General features: G+C 37.2%; 3 protein-coding genes across 11 annotated transcripts; 2 read left to right on the top strand and 1 right to left on the bottom strand.

Annotated features, from left to right (window-relative positions):
- The first annotated feature begins 80 nt into the window (after positions 1-80).
- On the top strand, positions 81-5,352 carry LOC140771283 (UMP-CMP kinase 3-like). Of its 4 annotated transcripts, none has more exons than XM_073112764.1 (11): positions 81-126; positions 540-582; positions 1,676-1,730; positions 2,310-2,427; positions 2,676-2,832; positions 2,964-3,044; positions 3,121-3,228; positions 3,586-3,657; positions 3,737-3,813; positions 4,119-4,158; positions 5,141-5,352. In XM_073112764.1, exons 2-11 carry the CDS (start codon positions 571-573, stop codon positions 5,162-5,164), a joined length of 744 nt encoding a protein of 247 aa, XP_072968865.1. In that variant the 5' UTR covers positions 81-126; positions 540-570; the 3' UTR covers positions 5,165-5,352. The 4 variants fall into 4 exon arrangements, with proteins under 4 accessions (XP_072968865.1, XP_072968863.1, XP_072968864.1 ...); XM_073112762.1 differs by lacking the exon at positions 81-126 and adding an exon at positions 199-327; XM_073112763.1 differs by lacking the exon at positions 81-126 and adding an exon at positions 277-344.
- Positions 5,353-5,880: 528 nt separating this feature from the next.
- On the bottom strand, positions 5,881-7,782 carry LOC140770362 (vacuolar protein sorting-associated protein 55 homolog). 2 transcript variants are annotated; one of them, XM_073111525.1, is made up of 5 exons: positions 7,613-7,782; positions 6,631-6,760; positions 6,486-6,525; positions 6,311-6,350; positions 5,881-6,211 (listed from the first exon to the last, which is right to left on the bottom strand). In XM_073111525.1, exons 2-5 carry the CDS (start codon positions 6,727-6,729, stop codon positions 6,019-6,021), a joined length of 372 nt encoding a protein of 123 aa, XP_072967626.1. In that variant the 5' UTR covers positions 6,730-6,760; positions 7,613-7,782; the 3' UTR covers positions 5,881-6,018. The 2 variants fall into 2 exon arrangements, with proteins under 2 accessions (XP_072967626.1, XP_072967625.1); XM_073111524.1 differs by having other exon boundaries at positions 6,311-6,395; positions 7,613-7,781.
- A 461-nt stretch (positions 7,783-8,243) lies between these two features.
- LOC140770845 (TATA box-binding protein-associated factor RNA polymerase I subunit B-like) lies at positions 8,244-16,173 on the top strand. Of its 5 annotated transcripts, none has more exons than XM_073112149.1 (7): positions 8,245-8,994; positions 9,543-10,376; positions 11,124-11,248; positions 12,938-13,576; positions 14,217-14,908; positions 15,293-15,425; positions 15,642-16,173. In XM_073112149.1, the coding sequence occupies exons 1-4, from the start codon at positions 8,346-8,348 to the stop codon at positions 13,532-13,534; spliced, it is 2,205 nt and encodes a 734-aa protein (XP_072968250.1). In that variant the 5' UTR covers positions 8,245-8,345; the 3' UTR covers positions 13,535-13,576; positions 14,217-14,908; positions 15,293-15,425; positions 15,642-16,173. The 5 variants fall into 5 exon arrangements, with proteins under 5 accessions (XP_072968253.1, XP_072968250.1, XP_072968251.1 ...); XM_073112150.1 differs by lacking the exon at positions 15,642-16,173 and having other exon boundaries at positions 14,217-14,286; positions 14,442-14,908; positions 15,293-15,634; XM_073112152.1 differs by lacking the exon at positions 15,642-16,173 and having other exon boundaries at positions 8,244-8,994; positions 9,546-10,376; positions 15,293-15,634.
- The last annotated feature ends 622 nt before the right edge of the window (positions 16,174-16,795 follow it).

Here is a 16,795-nt window from a genome sequence, read left to right as displayed (position 1 = left end):
AAAAGTAAAAGTAGTGGCAGTTATTTAAAAATCCTTACATATAAAGTCTAATATCTTTCTACCGCCATTCCACTCAACACTCGAAGAGAAGCACTTTGGGAACTCGAATTGCGCCATCCCTCTCAGGTATCGGATCTCGTTCCCTTCCGCATTCAGCTCTTTGGATCGGATGCGATTTCCCCTCCTCTCCTTTTGAGATTCTTCGAGCTTTGGATGCTTGCAAGATGTTCTCGCGTTATATGGACTCATCATGGGCTCGCTGGCTTCGTTAGGGTGGATTTCTTCGCAGTTTTCTTGAAGGAGCCCGAAGTCTGCTGAGTTTTGACTGTACTTTTTCTCTCAGAGTATTCATGGTTTTTTTTTTCTTTGGTTCGAATTCGTCCTTTTAGCCTTCTCTAATTGCGCCACCGTAACTTGGTGAAGTAGAACTGTAAAAGGAAAATGAAAATGCCATTTTTTAAGGGTTTATTTTTCCCCATAGTTTAGTTGAAGAAGTATCAGAGTTTGGTTTGTGGGATTCTTATGATGGTTGGTTGCAGGTCTATTGTCGAGAAAATCTGTCTGGCTTTCATGGGTACTAAGGTAAACGTGAACACGGTTTGCTTCTTTATTGCACCACTGTTGCATTTTATGTGGAGATTTAACACCATACTTGCAAACAGAACTTGAATTAGGATAATTTTGTTAAGTAAAATACTTTATTAAGATCGGGTGCCATGGTTCCTTACTTCTTTTTAGTCAAAATAGTGAAATGAAATCCTTTTTTTTTCACCGTATCAGTGAAGAAGTATTGAATAAATGAAGTAAAAATAAAAAGCTTCTCCATTTCAATTTTAGATTTTTTTATTTTGAGTTCCGGTCCAGCCATATCAAAGGATGATGCAAGCGTTCAGCCTGATTGATGAACCCTTGAGTGAAACTAAAGCCAGAAAAGGTGGATCCCGTGAGGCTTCGTTGCCCGTCTCCTAAAAAAACAGAGACATAACTTCTTTTCAATGACAGAGTTACGTGTTGACATAGTAGATAGAATGTCAATTGTCTTCACGTCTTGAATATCATGCACTAGGGATTGCCGATTATATGTGCTCTCTATTTATAGGTGAGGGATAGGCTAAATTCCTTTGTCATTACAACTCTTTTTATCCTTACCATACCCTACCCAGAGTATGTAGAAAACTAGAAAATTTCTTAGATTAGGAAACTATAACCGACTCAAATCAATTAAATTCAGTCAACGTGGTGAATTAGTTAACGATTATCTCGTATTCTAGATGAGAATTATTTGACTAATAAATATTATGTATGAGGGTTTCTCAAATAAATTTCACTTGATGTGGGACCAGCGGCAAGAACAATATTTACGTCCAACAAATTTCTCTTGTTATTCTGCAAAGTTTCTACTTCCAAGTTCCAACTACATCTAGCAGATGAAAATTGTAATCTCCTGATGAGATTTTGATCATAGTCAATATTTTGGGGGTATGAGAAGATGAATTGTTTGAGAAATCCCTTTCGTTCTATTGTCTGTAAGATTTGTCACCTATTGGTCTACTTGTTTCCATAGGAATTTTGTTTGTTAAAGTACAGAAAATCATACTTCATTATTTTTTTGCTTAAACATTTAACTTATTTAAGTGCCAAGAATGACATGAACTTGTTTGATACTTTGATGCAGAATTATAACGGGAGATCTCCTATTTACAACAAGAACACTGTTGTGTTTGTTTTAGGTATGAATTCCTTGCCATAAATGGTGATATCTGATTTGTAAATCATATGTGCGATATCTCTGTTTTTTTATTTGGTTGCAAACATGTTAATAAGAAGTGTGCTTTTATTTATGGTGCAACAAAATTACCACAGTTGTTTGCTTAGAAAAGAAAGAGCCTCAGACATGAGGACTGTGCGGTTCCTCATATGTTCAGTTGTAGAATTGTTCCTCCCAAATCCTAGTTCCTAATTCTGAAGAGCGAGGTAGTCAGAACTCAGAAGGACCAGAGAGATGTGAACAGTAGGAAATGTGTATTGTATAGAAGAGATCAAACTGTGCTGTTTAACCTCCATGATTAAATGATTTGTTTGTTTGTTCTTCTGATTAACCAAGACATAGCAACTATTTAAGCTAGTAGCCATCATCAGGGTAATCTGTCTGTTCAGTACATAGAATGGTCACACTTTGTAACTGCAACTTTCTCTTCCTTTTAGAACACTCATTTGCTGATTAAGCCAAGTTCTCCCTTTGCCATTCTCAGTTATTTTCCATGTACAGCTTTGAGAGTTGATGATACATTATTTAAAAACAACTGCAGGTGGGCCTGGCAGTGGCAAAGGCACACAGTGTGCAAATATTGTCAAACACTTTGGTTTCACCCATCTTAGTGCTGGTGATCTTCTACGTGCAGAAATTAAGTCTGGTTCAGAATTTGGGTATCGAGCGACACTTGGCACTTCTTAAAGATCATCCTTACCTTATTTTTTTAGTTTTTATGTGAAGTTACATTTTTTATCCTGTTCATAATTAAGTTAGATTTTATCACTGTTCTTCCCTTCTTTTGTTGAGTTCTCTGCTGTTTGCATTTATTTTTCACAGAAAATGAATCTCAGACATTTATTTTGTTTTACTTCCTCATGACAAAAATATATTTCCATCCTTATACTTATGTATGCTTCTTCAGTACGATGATTCAGAACATGATGAAGGAAGGAAAGATTGTACCTTCGGAGGTCACAGTTAAGCTATTACAAAGGGCTATGCTTGAAAGTGGAAATGACAAATTTCTTATTGATGGATTTCCACGGAACGAAGAAAATCGTGTGGCATTTGAGAGTGTTGTAAGACTGTGATCCACTACTAAAGCTAATATAATAATAAGATCTATGTTAATTATAAATTCACTGTGTTCTATAACTATCCAGAAGATAGTCGGGATAATACATATTGGTAATATATTTTTCTGTGCCAGACAAAAGTTGAGCCTGAATTTGTGCTGTTTTTTGACTGCCCTGAAGGGAAACTGGAGCAGCGGCTTCTTAATCGGAACCAGGTTTATATTTCTCTTTCTTCAAGACCTTTGTCATGTGTTTGCAAGTTGATGGGTCTAATCTTCACCTGTTTGTTAGGGGAGAGATGATGACAACATTGACACAATAAGAAAACGATTTAAAGTTTTTCATGAATCCACTATACCTGTTGTTGAGTACTACGGTAGGAAGGGGAAGATTCGGAAGGTAGTACTATTTACTATCATATTTTAGATTCTCAGCACTAGCATCTGCTTGTTCTTTTCTTATTTCTATTATTGACTTATCTGGATCCTTGTAGACTGACTCTGTATAAGATGCTGGATGCTGATGTGTTATTTACATTTGTTAAGTGGCTTTCCTCATTGTTATTTGACAATTAATCCAATTGAGGATGAAATTGCATGCTGTTCATTCACCAGGCAAGCTAGCTGCTAGCATGCAGGCATTGGCACATGATGAGCTTTTTGCTGATGCATGAGAATGAAATTGTTTCTTTTATCCACTTACAAATGGATGTAAAATGCTTTATGTATTTACTTGTGATGGTTGACTCCCTGTTAGGTTGATGCTGCAAAACCTATAGATGAGGTTTTTGAAGATGTGAAGATGATTTTTGCTCCATTTAGAACTCAAGTAAGATCCTTATCTTCTTAATACATCTATCAGTTTGCCAGAGATAATTGGTACACATGTTTGGTTTTCTCTTTGATAGGCAAATCATTTGGGCAATCCAAATATCAACACAGAAATGGGATCTGAGCATAGCGTGTGCCCTTTTCCATTTAAGTGGTGGTTCCTTCATCTATAAACTAGTGAATTACAAACTTTTGCTTCTGTATTCAAGTATGCAACAATAAGTACTTATTTGTGCACCATGGGGTTTCAGTAGTATTTCACTTTCTTACCTGTCTACACACTTGTTAATGATCTGAGTAATGTTTTTCGATGTTTTGTTAATGATCTGAGTAATGTTTTTCGATGTTCCTTTAAAAAAGGTAATGTTTTTTGATGTTCTATGCTAGAGAAACATATTTACATCCACAGATCTAGCGCCTTCTTTTATGCTTAAATTGTTTCTCTTTTGTATTTAACAGGTTACTTAGAGATGCAGGAAAACACAAGACAGTACCAAAGGTGCATTTCACTAATTGCTATTTGAATGCAAGAATATGGGTCATTGATTATATAAGCTGCACTTCTTAAGTTCATAAAACATGATAAAGATACTAGTCTTCTGATATTGTTCATGACCAGTTATATCATAAGAAGTTAGACTAATACACAAAATATGCAGCTTTCTAAGAATATGACATTTCATTAAATATAATATTTTCTCAAGTTAATTTATCAGTTTATTCTCTCAGTTAGTTATAGGTTATACAGAATTATGAGTGTAAAGGTTATGGGCTTATGAAAATTTACAAAAGACTTGAAATAAATGGTTCGCAGCCTTTCCTATGCCTAGGACAATGGCTTAGCTTGGTGGTAATATTGATTTGCTTTTGGAGAAGGGATGTCATCATCCAATGAAGAGCACATAACTTATCAATAAGAATTAGTGATTTCATTCAGTAGAGGGTCTATCGAGAAGGAGAAGACTTAAACTTACTCGCAAGGAATTAGTAAGAAAAGGCATGATAGAACTTGATTTGAAGAAAACGCTTAGAGATGAGCGGAGGAAAAGTATCCCAAATAGCCATTTCAAATTTAGCTGGGCTGAGTCAAACCTGGCAGACACTACACTTATTTGGCCCACTGTGCACCAAGGTCTGACCCAAAACCATGTCTAAGATGGTGCATCAGATAAGAATGGTCTGATTCTGTAAAATTAATGGTTCACATTATTATGAGGTGATAAGCTTGCCCATTAAGAGATCACCTACTTTGTGCTACTAGATCTTCTGTCAAAAACATGTATCCTATCAGAAATTTCACTTTCAAAATTATCTCTTAAAAGGACTTTCGAAACTTTATATTTTTATGTATATACATGGTTGTTCTTCTATATGATTGCATATCTGATCTTATTCATAATAACGATTACTGGTCTCATGTCCTAAACATCACTTCAGTGCACCTATTTTTGGTTCCTGATGGTTTATGAACTCTTCTGCAGGCACTGTTCTCGAAGAAAGCATAAGGCCTGTTGACATATCTGATTGTAATAGATAAAACTTACTAATGTTAGTTGTTTCTCTTTGAATAAGAGTAAAACATTACTTGTTAATATATGTGAAGAATCAGAAAGTAGTCACTTTTACTAGATAGAGGTGATCTATTCAGCTGGTATGTCTCCCTGATGTTCTTTTAATGTATTACTCTTTTACATCTCGCCTGTTGATCTACTTTACTGAAATTGGTGCAGCCAAATGAGAAATCTGCTTGCACTAACATTTTCTTCATTCTTGGTGTTCTGATATCCTGTAAAATTTGTGCACACCTAGTTAAGTGTAAGCGAGTATTTAGTACAAGAAAACCAAAATATTTTGCAGTCAATAAATGAGTGCAAGCAAACCATGTTATTCTGTGCTTCAATTTGCATCAATTGCCACCGTCATCGGTCACTTTTACCATCACTTGTAACAATATTTGAGTTTTATCTATGCTACTTGCTAAGGTTTAAGTTAAATTCTTATTGTATATCTCGAATCTCATATTTTCATTGAAAAAAAGAAAGTAACAACAGGTAAGTCCAATGGTGTTAGGATTCCCAAACCAACTAAAAGAACATACACTTGAAAGCAATTCATTTTATCAACGATTGAAGTAACAATGGATCTTAAAGTGATCATAGTTTTGAAGCTACAATGCAGAAGTACACAGATGAGCTTGATAGTGGAACCATCAAGAAGTCAATGTCTAAAAATGAGCATCCATTACTATATCAAGTAAAATAACACTCAACAAAAATCCATAAACAGTACATCAACAAAACTCCTTTACATGAATGTACTGACTTTTCCTCTTAATAATATGAACAGAAAAATCTACAGCCTAGAATACGCTGTACTCATCTTCACTGCTCATTTGTAGAACCCACAGGATTGCAATACCAAAGACAGCAAAAGAAGACAGCTCCATGGCCAGAGCTCCCCATCCAATGACACCAGCATGCTTAAGGATTGAGGGTATCGCAATGCTACCAACCACCGATGCCCCTGTAAGGAACTTTGTGAAGTTTGCCCATCTAAGCATGATATTAGAAAAGGGAAACAGAAGTTAAGAATAATATACTCAGGGTTTACAAACTGAGGATAGAGCAAACATGTTCATAGGAATAACTAACCCATCTCCGTCACCGGACATCAGTGACGAACTGTTGGAGCCTGCAAAGAACAGCAATGGCATGGGAAGAATCACATACATCACCACTGCAGAAACAACATTTTGCACTGTTGTTACTATAGATTATGCTAACAAGTGGAACTGATAAAATATTATGAAAAAACTAATTTTATCACCTGTTAACATTGGCCACCAATTATCGTACAAAGCACAAGCCTAAACATAAAAGACGATAAATGAGATTCATTCGAAGCAACTGTCATGTGATAATGTGATGCATCAGCAACGTAAAGTTGGTACCAAGAATGGAAGCATACTGACCAAAATTTGCAATACAATTCCTCCAGAGACCAAAATAGCCAAAAGAGCAAGTCTTCCACTATGCAAACAAGCAATCATACTGCGTGATAGATGCGCCATTGTTTGCTTATGATCTTCACCTCAATGGCAACTGTTGCATATGGAATCATTCAAAAAACAAGCATAATTCAGTTTCCAAAAAGAATTGCAAAGTTACAAAAGGTAAGGCATAGTTATCATCTTCTTTTCTTGTTACAGATGTCTAGGGAGGACATAGTATATAGCTGATTGTGGAGAAGATTTAGCATGGTCTATACTTCATAATTTTGAAAGAAATCAACAGTGGAGTAACTAGCGACAGAATCAACAGTACAAAGCTGAAGAGGGCAACACTATTGTTGGTATATGGAGAGAAAAAAAGAGCATGTTTTTCTTTGATTCCATGAAAAATAATCTTCCCTTTACTCCATGAATGTATGCATATACCTTCATAAATGTCAAATTAGGAGTTAGCAGCAAGGATTTTAATGCCGCCTCGTGGCAGTCAGCAATTGAAGGAATCTGCCAGCTCTATGCAACTCAGACTTATCAAAGGCCTTCCATTTGTTTGATCTGAATTCTATTATTGCAAGAATTTATTGGCCTAGGGATTCTAATGCCTGTATTGAAACAAGTTTGACAACTTCAATTCCTTTTTTTCCTCTCTTCACAAAATAGCTCAATTAGATCGTCTTGGGTTCTATATCCTCAGGAGATTCTGAAAAACCTTTTACTCACATACGCATGTTATTACAATTTAAGCAACTTCTCGGATAACCCAAAATAAATAGCTATTTCAAGAATCCAGATAAAGATCACTCAATCTAAGAACAAGGCAGTATCAAGACGAGCACGTAAAATTACAAAACAAAGTTGACCAATTGCATCGTGAAAGAAAATCTGCAAGATATCAAGCTTTATTACGTCAAGAAACTCATAGATGATGACTCGAAACGACTGATACCAAGAATTCTACGAGGAAAGGAGGAGATTCACGCTGCAGCGATCAGCGACGATCCACGTGAAGAAGACGAGTTATTCACCCTTGTGATTTCTTGATCCCAGAGCTAGGGTTTCGTCGTCGGATCCCTAAATCCATAGAAGTGAAGCTTCTCCATCTCCAACCGAAGAAGGAACAAAAGTGGGAAGAATATAAAACGAAAAAGAAACTAACCCGACACAGAACGGACCAGAGATCTTGACTTCGTACGACGTGGCAACGGTTATCACCACAAGTTTGTCGGCAGTATACTTGGGGAAGTTTGTTCGCGGGCCAAACTTCGTGGTCATTGGTGGTGTAAGAAGAGTGGACAAATAACTGGGTGAGAATACTAGAAGAAGGTTAGGAGCGGATTCCCTACGATTTCAGGCTGTTGGAATTTACTACGGCATAGATGGCGCAACCTGTGATTAGCTGTCCTCAAGTATCCAGTTATACGCTGCCATGTTCCTAATTAACTTAATTAAAATCGCGTTTTATTTTTTTCGAGGAGCTTTACATTTGACACCTATAAATTTACATATTTATATTTTACACCCTACACTTTCAACAAATCACAATATATTTGCAGGCCAAGGACATCCTAGTCATCAACGGACTCGTTATTGGGGCCAGGTAGGCCGGAGCGGTTTAAGAGAGAACAAGAGGCCGAGAAACGTCTAAAACCCCTTCCTTTCTCCACCTCTTCCCTTGAGCCATGGAGGCGGAGCGCCGCCTCTACTGCGAGGGATGCGGCGCCACCGAATTTGACGGCGGAGACGACGGCTTCTACTATTGCCGCCAATGCGGCTCTCAGAGCCAGGACGTCGTGGAGACCGGCTACGCCGACGAGGACATCCTCGGCGATGGTGGAGTCCCCGGGTCCGGCGCCCTCTACAGCATCTTCCATCACCGATCTCGACCCCACTCCTCCACCGCCGGTCCCCCCGCTCCAAAGAAATCACGCGACGAGATCTTGCGATCCCTAACCCAGTCCCTCGCCGGAGGCGGTGATGCGAAGAGAGAGGAGGAGGAGGAGAAGAAGAAGGAGAGGCCTTACTTGTTCGACGACGACCCCCCGGAGCCGAGGGACTTTGGATCCGGGCCGTGCCCGGACCCCGAGGTGGCAGCGACAGCTATCCGGCTGCGTTACGTGCAGGGGTTGCAGGTGATGCTGCAGCGGCAGTGCGAGGTGATGGTGGAGAGGTTTGGAGTTAGTCCGTTGGTATGCGGGCTTGCCGGGACGATATGGCTGCGTTATGTGGCTGCGTCTAGGGTTTTCGATGACGGGTGGGCACGGAAGGTGATTGCGCAATCTGAGGAAGCGGCGGCGACCACGGCATCGAGATCTTGGGACGATGAACAAGGCAAGATTTCTTCCGTATTTAAATTTTTTTACAGTTGGTGTCTTAGGAGAATAGGAAGATCTCTACCGCAATTAATAAACGACCGTGGTTCTTGTTTAGGATAAAGAAAAAAGATCTCTCCCATAGGTTAAAGTATTGTGGTTTTTGTTCAGGAAAAATAAAGAATGCTGCATCTTTGTCCGGTTGAGAGCTTATTTTGTAGCATTAATTATAAGATTGTCTTTTTAAGATGTCGGAAGTTTTAATTTGACTAAGTCCTAACCTCATTGAATTCTGAAGAAGAAAAAAGTGTTTTGAGGCTTTCAATTTATAGTCTATATGGTTCGAAAGAGTAGGTTACTGCAATGGAACAAATGGTTATGCTAGGTTATGGTGTTGATTGCTAGTGATCTTTATGTATGTACGTATGTGTATGCTTCTGTGTCTTCAGTTATTTTAGTGTGAATCTTATCCTATTATATATTCAATAAAGGTAATTTTGTGATGCAGCATTAGTTGATATAGAGGGTGGTTTTCTACAGAAAATTAACTCAAATTGTCTGTTGCAGAAGACCAAAAATCTTCTACAAATATCAGAGCTAAATATAAGTTGGAACCCCACAACTCGAATGGACAGAGAGCAATATATATTTTCTTCCGTGCATTGAGGAAAATGATACCTGTGTATTCCTCATTGGCTATTTGCTTTTTGGTTTGTCATATTGCACGTGAGGCAGTGGTGCCAACCGACATTTATCAATGGGTCTTAGAGGGGAAGCTTCCGTACCTGGCTGCATTTGTTGAATTGGATAAGTACCTTGGAAGCCCTTCAAATGTTTGTCCATTGAGTACCAGGTTCTTGTTCAGGCCTACCCGAGTTATTGGAGCATGGCAGTTGGAATCCACAGCTGGTTCCATTGCTCAAGGTATTGGCCTACGTCTCCCTTCAGTTAACTTCTATGCACTTGCCTGCCGCTACTTGAAGGACCTGTCTCTCTCTGTGGAAAACCTTCTTCCGCATGCTTCCCGCCTTTATGAATGGTCAGTTCCTGCAGAATTGTGGTTGTCAAGTAATGCATCTAGACTTCCAACTCGAGTTTGTGTAATGGCAATACTAATAGTAACACTAAGAATCTTGTACAACATACATGGTCAAGGGACATGGGAGATGACTCTATCTACTATGGATGATTCTCTTTCACATTGTCATCAACTTAATTTAAATTCTGATGAACCAAATTTAAGCTCTGCACAGAAGTTTGGAGAGACAATGAAGGATGACAGAGGGACTACAAATTCATTGCCAGTAAAGAACCTGATGTGTACCAGGAGTTCTGAGTTCAACACCAAAGAGCTGTTGGGCATTCTTGAAGCTGCATATGACAATATCAGCACTAGACATGGTAAATGTACTGTATATCTTTTTATTTATTGTATATACAAATATATATCACTCAAATTTGTTATCTACAAGTGCTATTCTGGAGAACTTTTTAGGAGTCGATCTGTTTCAGTTAGTTTTAGAGCAACAGAAAATTTATAAAGGCCTTTTCTTTATGCGACTAATTATAGTTGCAAATATAGCCATTAAGGAGTCCATTTAACATTTAAACTATGTGATGGTTAAATATTGCACATTTCAACAATTATGCAGTGTGGGCAACCGACAATGTATAGCTTGATGCTGCTTTCTGCTTGCCATTAATTGTTTCAAATTGTAGTTTCACATCTCACCATAATTATAGTTGCGAGTATTGCCATTAAGGAATCCATGTAACGTTTGAAACTATGTGATGGTTAAATATTGCACATTTCAACAATTATGCAGTGTGGGCAATGTATGGTTCTTTTATGATCTAATCTGTTAGCTAGCAAGGAATCTTTGGCAGGTCAAGTAAAGTTTGATCTCTGAAAAAATAAATAGGGATAAATTGGTTCCTTCTAAGAATAGTAAGGTTATCCTTTAGTTTTTCATGAAATTACTGCATTAAATGTAGAATTTTATGCAATTTTCACTGAGCTTGGATATTCAGAATAATTCCGAGATTTTTATGACGATAGAAGTTAGCATCTTTATAGAACTATTAGCTTAACCATCTGAACTCAAGCATGTGGCATCTAATTTGCTGTTATTTGGTCTCCTGCTGCAGACTTTTCAATGGATTTGCCATCATATCTCAAGTATTGCAAGGACATTATTTTTGCTGGAACAATGACATCTTATGATGAGGAGACATTAATTGAGAGATTGTGGGAGATTTACAATAAGAAAGAGGTAAACACAGTATTTACATATATTCCCTTCTAGGTTATGTGTAACTTTAGGATATTTTAAACTTGTCAATTATCATATGTACTACGTCTCTGGATTATGCTCAATATTATGCTTCTCTTTAGTTGTAATTGACTAATTGCATCTATTGAAAATTTGAGAAAGTTCATCTAGGGCTTTATTTGCATTGGTCAGATGAAACTTAGTCTACACCAAACAAATGTTATCTTTTAACCAGTTTCTACATTATGTGTATCAATTGTGTTCTGCCTCTGTGTGCTATTAGCTTGTTCACACATAAGGATGAAAGTGGATGTGCGTGTTAGGTAGCTTTTTGTGTGTGTGTGTGTCTGTTAGGTGTTATGTAGTTCAAAATTTATTTGTAGCCTCCTCATATTCTTCTGAGCATACTAGTAGGTTTGATTGCTTTCATCTTAGTTTGGAGTTAGATTTAGGGTGAACAAAGATATGTAGTAGGAAGGGAACAGAGTAGAAAAGTGAAACTAATTTTCTCCCATTTTTGTCCCCCTTTTTGAAATTTGAGGAGATAAGTGAAAACAGTGGGGGGAATAAATGAGGAAACTGGCCTCACCCAATTTCTCCTTCTTCCCCTTTGAACATTGGAGGAGAAGCAAAGTGGAAATTATGTTCTTTCTCTCCTCTTCCTTTTCTTTTTATTCTGTTCCAGCCTCATGTCCCAAGCAGTGCCATGTAAGCTTAACATAGTTGAATCTTTATCAAGACCATTTTTCCTTGCCTGAAATGTGAAAATCCAAGCATTGCAACATCACTACTTGTATGGATGTCTACATAGCTTTTGTGATCTAGTAGCATAATACTAGGACAATAGGGAAAGTTCATTAATGGATAGTGGGTAGCTTTATCAGTTCTGACATTTGGAAACTCATGTTTCTGGTTGAAAATGTGCTCAGGTCTCATATTTCTCCTAGCAGAATTGTCCTTTAGAATGATATTCCTAATATTTGAACTTGCAATTTGGTCTAGTGGTAAATAATATATAGAGGTCTACCTCATTGTCATAAATTCCGTGATTTGTCTGTCTAATCTTGCATAATTATTAGATATGTTTATTATTCAAAGTTAATTGCATGTGGGCATGCATGCATATGGGTTTACGTGCTTGTGGGCATGCTCGTAACCTTCCTGCATATCTGGCGGATCCATATTAGTTACACTAATTATGAAAATGAGATGAGCTTGTGGCATATGATTTTGAGACGAATCAGTGAAAAATATAGTCAACTTGCAAGGCTGGGTTGTTATTTCCTTGTACCTTTTTTTGCGTGGCTGCAAGTGTTGAACTTCTATTAATTATTGGCTTGAACTTAAATAATATGTGATGGTATGATCTGATTGATGCTCCATTGTCTAATCCAGGAGAGCTCTAATGCTTTTTCTACAAATTGTACTCTACTGGCATTTGTAAATTGAGCATCAGCTTGTCAGTTGCTTTATAATCTGTTCACTACATCTTACTGATTACTATTGTATCTTCATGCTCCCTTGTTACTCTTTTTGGTTGTTTTTATATGAAGTGTTTCTTATTCAACAATGTGTTGACTTGTGAAGGTGGACTTTTGTCAAAGTTAGACAATCTTCTTTAACTTTGAGATCAGTACAATGAAATGTTTAAGAAAGTGACATATTTCTGTTTTGACCATTTAATAACAGGATGATAATCTTCATGATGATGTAAGATCTGAGGCCCCTGGGTTGAAAGGAAAGAGATCCAGAGACGAAGTGCCTGCTGACACATTATTTAATACCAAGAAACCAGACGAAAAATCTGATGGAATTTTATACTCTGAGGAAGGGAGATTTTCTACCGAGTATCTAGGTGCGCCCGTAAGCAAACGAACCAAAAATGTTTTTGTTAGCGACTCCACTTGTTCATGTGGAAATCATTCCAAGTGTACTAATTGTTATGCTACTTCAAAAAATATTGCGCTAGAGCAGATGAAGATAGAAATGGAAGAGAATGGGTTTCATTATCTCAGCCCAAGGGCTCAAAAGAGGACAGAAGGTTATCTTATTTACAAGCGGAAGAAAGTAAATGGCAGGCTTATTTATGTTGCACATGCTGATTATTATATCTTGATACGGGCTTTTGCAAGGCTTGCTCAGGTTGATGTTCGAATAATGCATGCTGGTGTAATCAAACTTGAGAGAAGACTTGGTTGGACTGAGCAACGGATCGATAGCAGCTTGAGTATATTACACGATCTTTCAGGTCAAAGGAATAATGAATTAAGGCTTGCATCAGGCTGAAGAGATGTTTTGCTTTTGGATCTTCTGTCATGCTGGAAAATGGTAATTAATAATGTTCAATTCCTTCTTATCATTGAGGGATAGTATTGTGCTATACTATTGCATTACCACTTAGTATCTTCTTTTGTTGTTAGTGTTCTATCTGATTACTCCTCTTCACCAAAAGTTTTGATTAAACATCCAGTTTTTCTTCCTCACGATCTTAGTAATATCTTTGTTTCACTTTTAGAGTGCCACTTGGGGTTTCTTTATTTGAAAAGAATCTACTAAGTGTGCTTCAGATATAATCCATCAACTAGGTTTTAATGTTTATTTATTGAACTATTGAATGTGTGCAATTATATTCATATTATGTGTTGAAATATGTTCCTACATGACTATTGCTATGTCTTTAATAAAATCAATCATTTACAACATTATCTAGGAATAAAAGACTCTAATGTAGGCTTTAATATGTATTTTCAAAGCAAAATCATATAGAAAGAGCCTAAAAAGCACATTTGAGATGTGCCGGTGGGCAGGTCGAGCCAGCATGTGCAGTGCCGACAGGGTGTTGGCATGATAATTCTTGTATATAATGATGTTACATGATGAATGTTTGATTTTACTCGTGTAGAGATGTCACCCTTTTCGAGGGCTATTATGGATATACTCTGTTCGCTAATGCTTCCTGTTCTTCCAGTGATGCAGGACCAAGGAAATGTTTGGGCTATGAGAACAAGATGCTCAGCATGTTCTCGGTGTTTGCCCATGTAAGGTCATTGGAGATTGCTTGTGTATAATTTAGCATGACTTTGAACCTTGTCACAGCACATATAATCATCTAATTATAGGAGCAAAAGAATGAGCAATGAAGTTCAAGTTCAAGTTCGCTGTTGGATTCTGTTGTAAATGAACTCTTATGCAGGGATAATTAATACCCACATTCATGTGTGAAACATGCGTTGTTCAATCAGACTGGCCAGATTTTGAACCTCAGAAGGCAGGAGCTACCTACTGAAGGGAGCTTATCTTGAGCACTGATACCGACAAGTATGCTCCTCTGAAAACAGTGAGAAGCTGATGGTTTCTTTTGGATCAGTTAGTAGAGTAATGGATGCTGTTATTCATATTGCTTGTATTGATTGGAATTTATTTGAGGATGACTTAACCTCGACACTGCTTATATAATCATCTAAATATAGGAGAAAAGATTTCTGAGCCTTCAAGTTCAAGATATCTGAGTCATCTGTTTTATATTAACTCTTAAATGGGAACATCCAGATTCCAATCTGATAGATAGGAGATTCAATCAAATAGGCAAGATTCGGAACATCAGTGAGCAGAAGCTACTTACAAAGGGAGTTCATCTTCAGCATTGACAAGGACAAAGAGGTATGCCCCTCTCAGCTGGTGATTTTTTTTTAATTGTTTAGAATTGGAAGCTGCTATTCATAAATTGAAGAAAGAATTTGTGAGGACTGCCGTGTTACCGAAGTTTGTCTTTGAAAATTCTGATCCTGTTTTATTTATTTGGGTCCGAACTGTACCCACAACTCACTTCTGCATGAACTATTTCCGAGGCACAGTTGATGTCAAGATTTAGTACAGTAAAGTTGAAAATTATAAGGTTTACGGAAGAAATACTGTTGAGCCACATATTTCTTGATCACTAATCAAGAAATCTGCTAGAGCTTCCTGTTTTTGTGATCAGTTAGATCCACATCATCAGCAATTACATATGATGAGAAGAACTAATTAATATCAATTTGTTATCAGGATTCAGGAGAAGTATTAAAGATCAGTTCTGCAGATGGAATAACTTCTCCAAGCCATACTTATTTCCAACCAGTACATCCATGTGATGTACAGCTCACTGATGAATGCATAGGACGGGCATAACTAATACCAGGTTGGAAGTGATGCCTTTTGTACTATAATAGCTGCATTCAAAGTTATATTAAATGATACAATGAGCAACAAGTCATCTTGGTATGCACTAAGACTAGCTCTGTTGTCAAGTGTTTATAATTTTGAATGTAATATTAGTTATTGATTTGTTGATGGTAATAAATACAAAGCAAGAAGGAAATAAAGGTACTGAAATTTTTGTTTCTGTTACTTTAAGCTTTTGTCAAGACATATACATTCAGAAGCGCAGCCAATTTATGTAGTTCGAGTGAGTGGTCAACCAGATGCCTTTCGAGTTATTTTTCTTCTTTACGGGGGACGCTTCACAGTAGGCTTTCTTGGGAGCGTTAGCTGGAGTTAGCTGGTAACTGTGATTTCTTTCTTACTGTCATTTTGGAGTGCTTGAGATTCCTGTCTTTTTCCTGCCTTGTTGATTTGTGGAGATGCTCAAGTGTTAAAAAGCTTCATCAACCAAAGTTGTGGTGTGCTGTTAGATACCCTGTAAATGTCATGTCTCAACATGCCCACCAGGCATGCCTAAACTTCGTTGATGCCCTTTTTATGCACTTTAAAGTACGACTGGTGGTCTCATGTGTGAATCTATGTAATCTGGGCCTCTTGTACAGCATGATTCTTTTCTTTTCTTCTTTGGATATTGGTTTAGCAAGTGAGTTTTACAGTGATTAGCAATGTTACTCGGTCTGTGTTAAATTGTCTTTCTGATATCTAAATAAAGCTTCACACATCAAGCCTTTCAGAGACCTTTGTTTCCAAGGCCAGGCTGATGAGGTTTCTTTTCCACTCTACCCGTTGCACATACTCCACTATGACCCTACGTTTTTGTCTACCAGTAGAAGAACGCCAAGGATTTAAAATTGTTTCTTTTCGCCTAACTTACCAGTCATAGACTCTTGTTTTTGTCCTTCATGTTTAATAAGATTTGACTCTTGGGTTTTTATGCCCTGTTTGGATGTTGAATAAACATTAGCTATTCTAAGTTTTAAATAATAAACTCATCTCAATATTAATTTACTAATACCTATTTCTCTCTTCTCCCCTCTTCTATCGAATATTTTCTATCTATTAATAAAATATAATAACTATCTTGTCTTTGAAAGAATATCACTTCAATTAGTTATTGTTTGAATCATTCTTTTTCTCTCTCTTCTACTATAAATAATATTTTGATTATTTGTCAAAACATCTCCTAATTTATTATTTATTATGACACATCAGGTGTAACAATTATATCACTATACAATCAAACACAATAATAGTCCAAATCAGTATAAGTTTTTCAATAATATCAGTTTTGGCTAAACTAGTTTAAAATTTTACCTGGCAATGGAAACGCCACCTAACAGGTTTAAC

This window comes from Typha angustifolia, chromosome 11, assembly GCF_048772165.1.
Source record: "Typha angustifolia cultivar Huaian chromosome 11, ASM4877216v1, whole genome shotgun sequence".
NCBI classification, from domain to species: Eukaryota; Viridiplantae; Streptophyta; class Magnoliopsida; order Poales; family Typhaceae; genus Typha; species Typha angustifolia.
The sequence above is the reverse complement of the archived record's forward strand: the minus strand, read 5'-3'. Positions and strand labels throughout refer to the sequence as shown.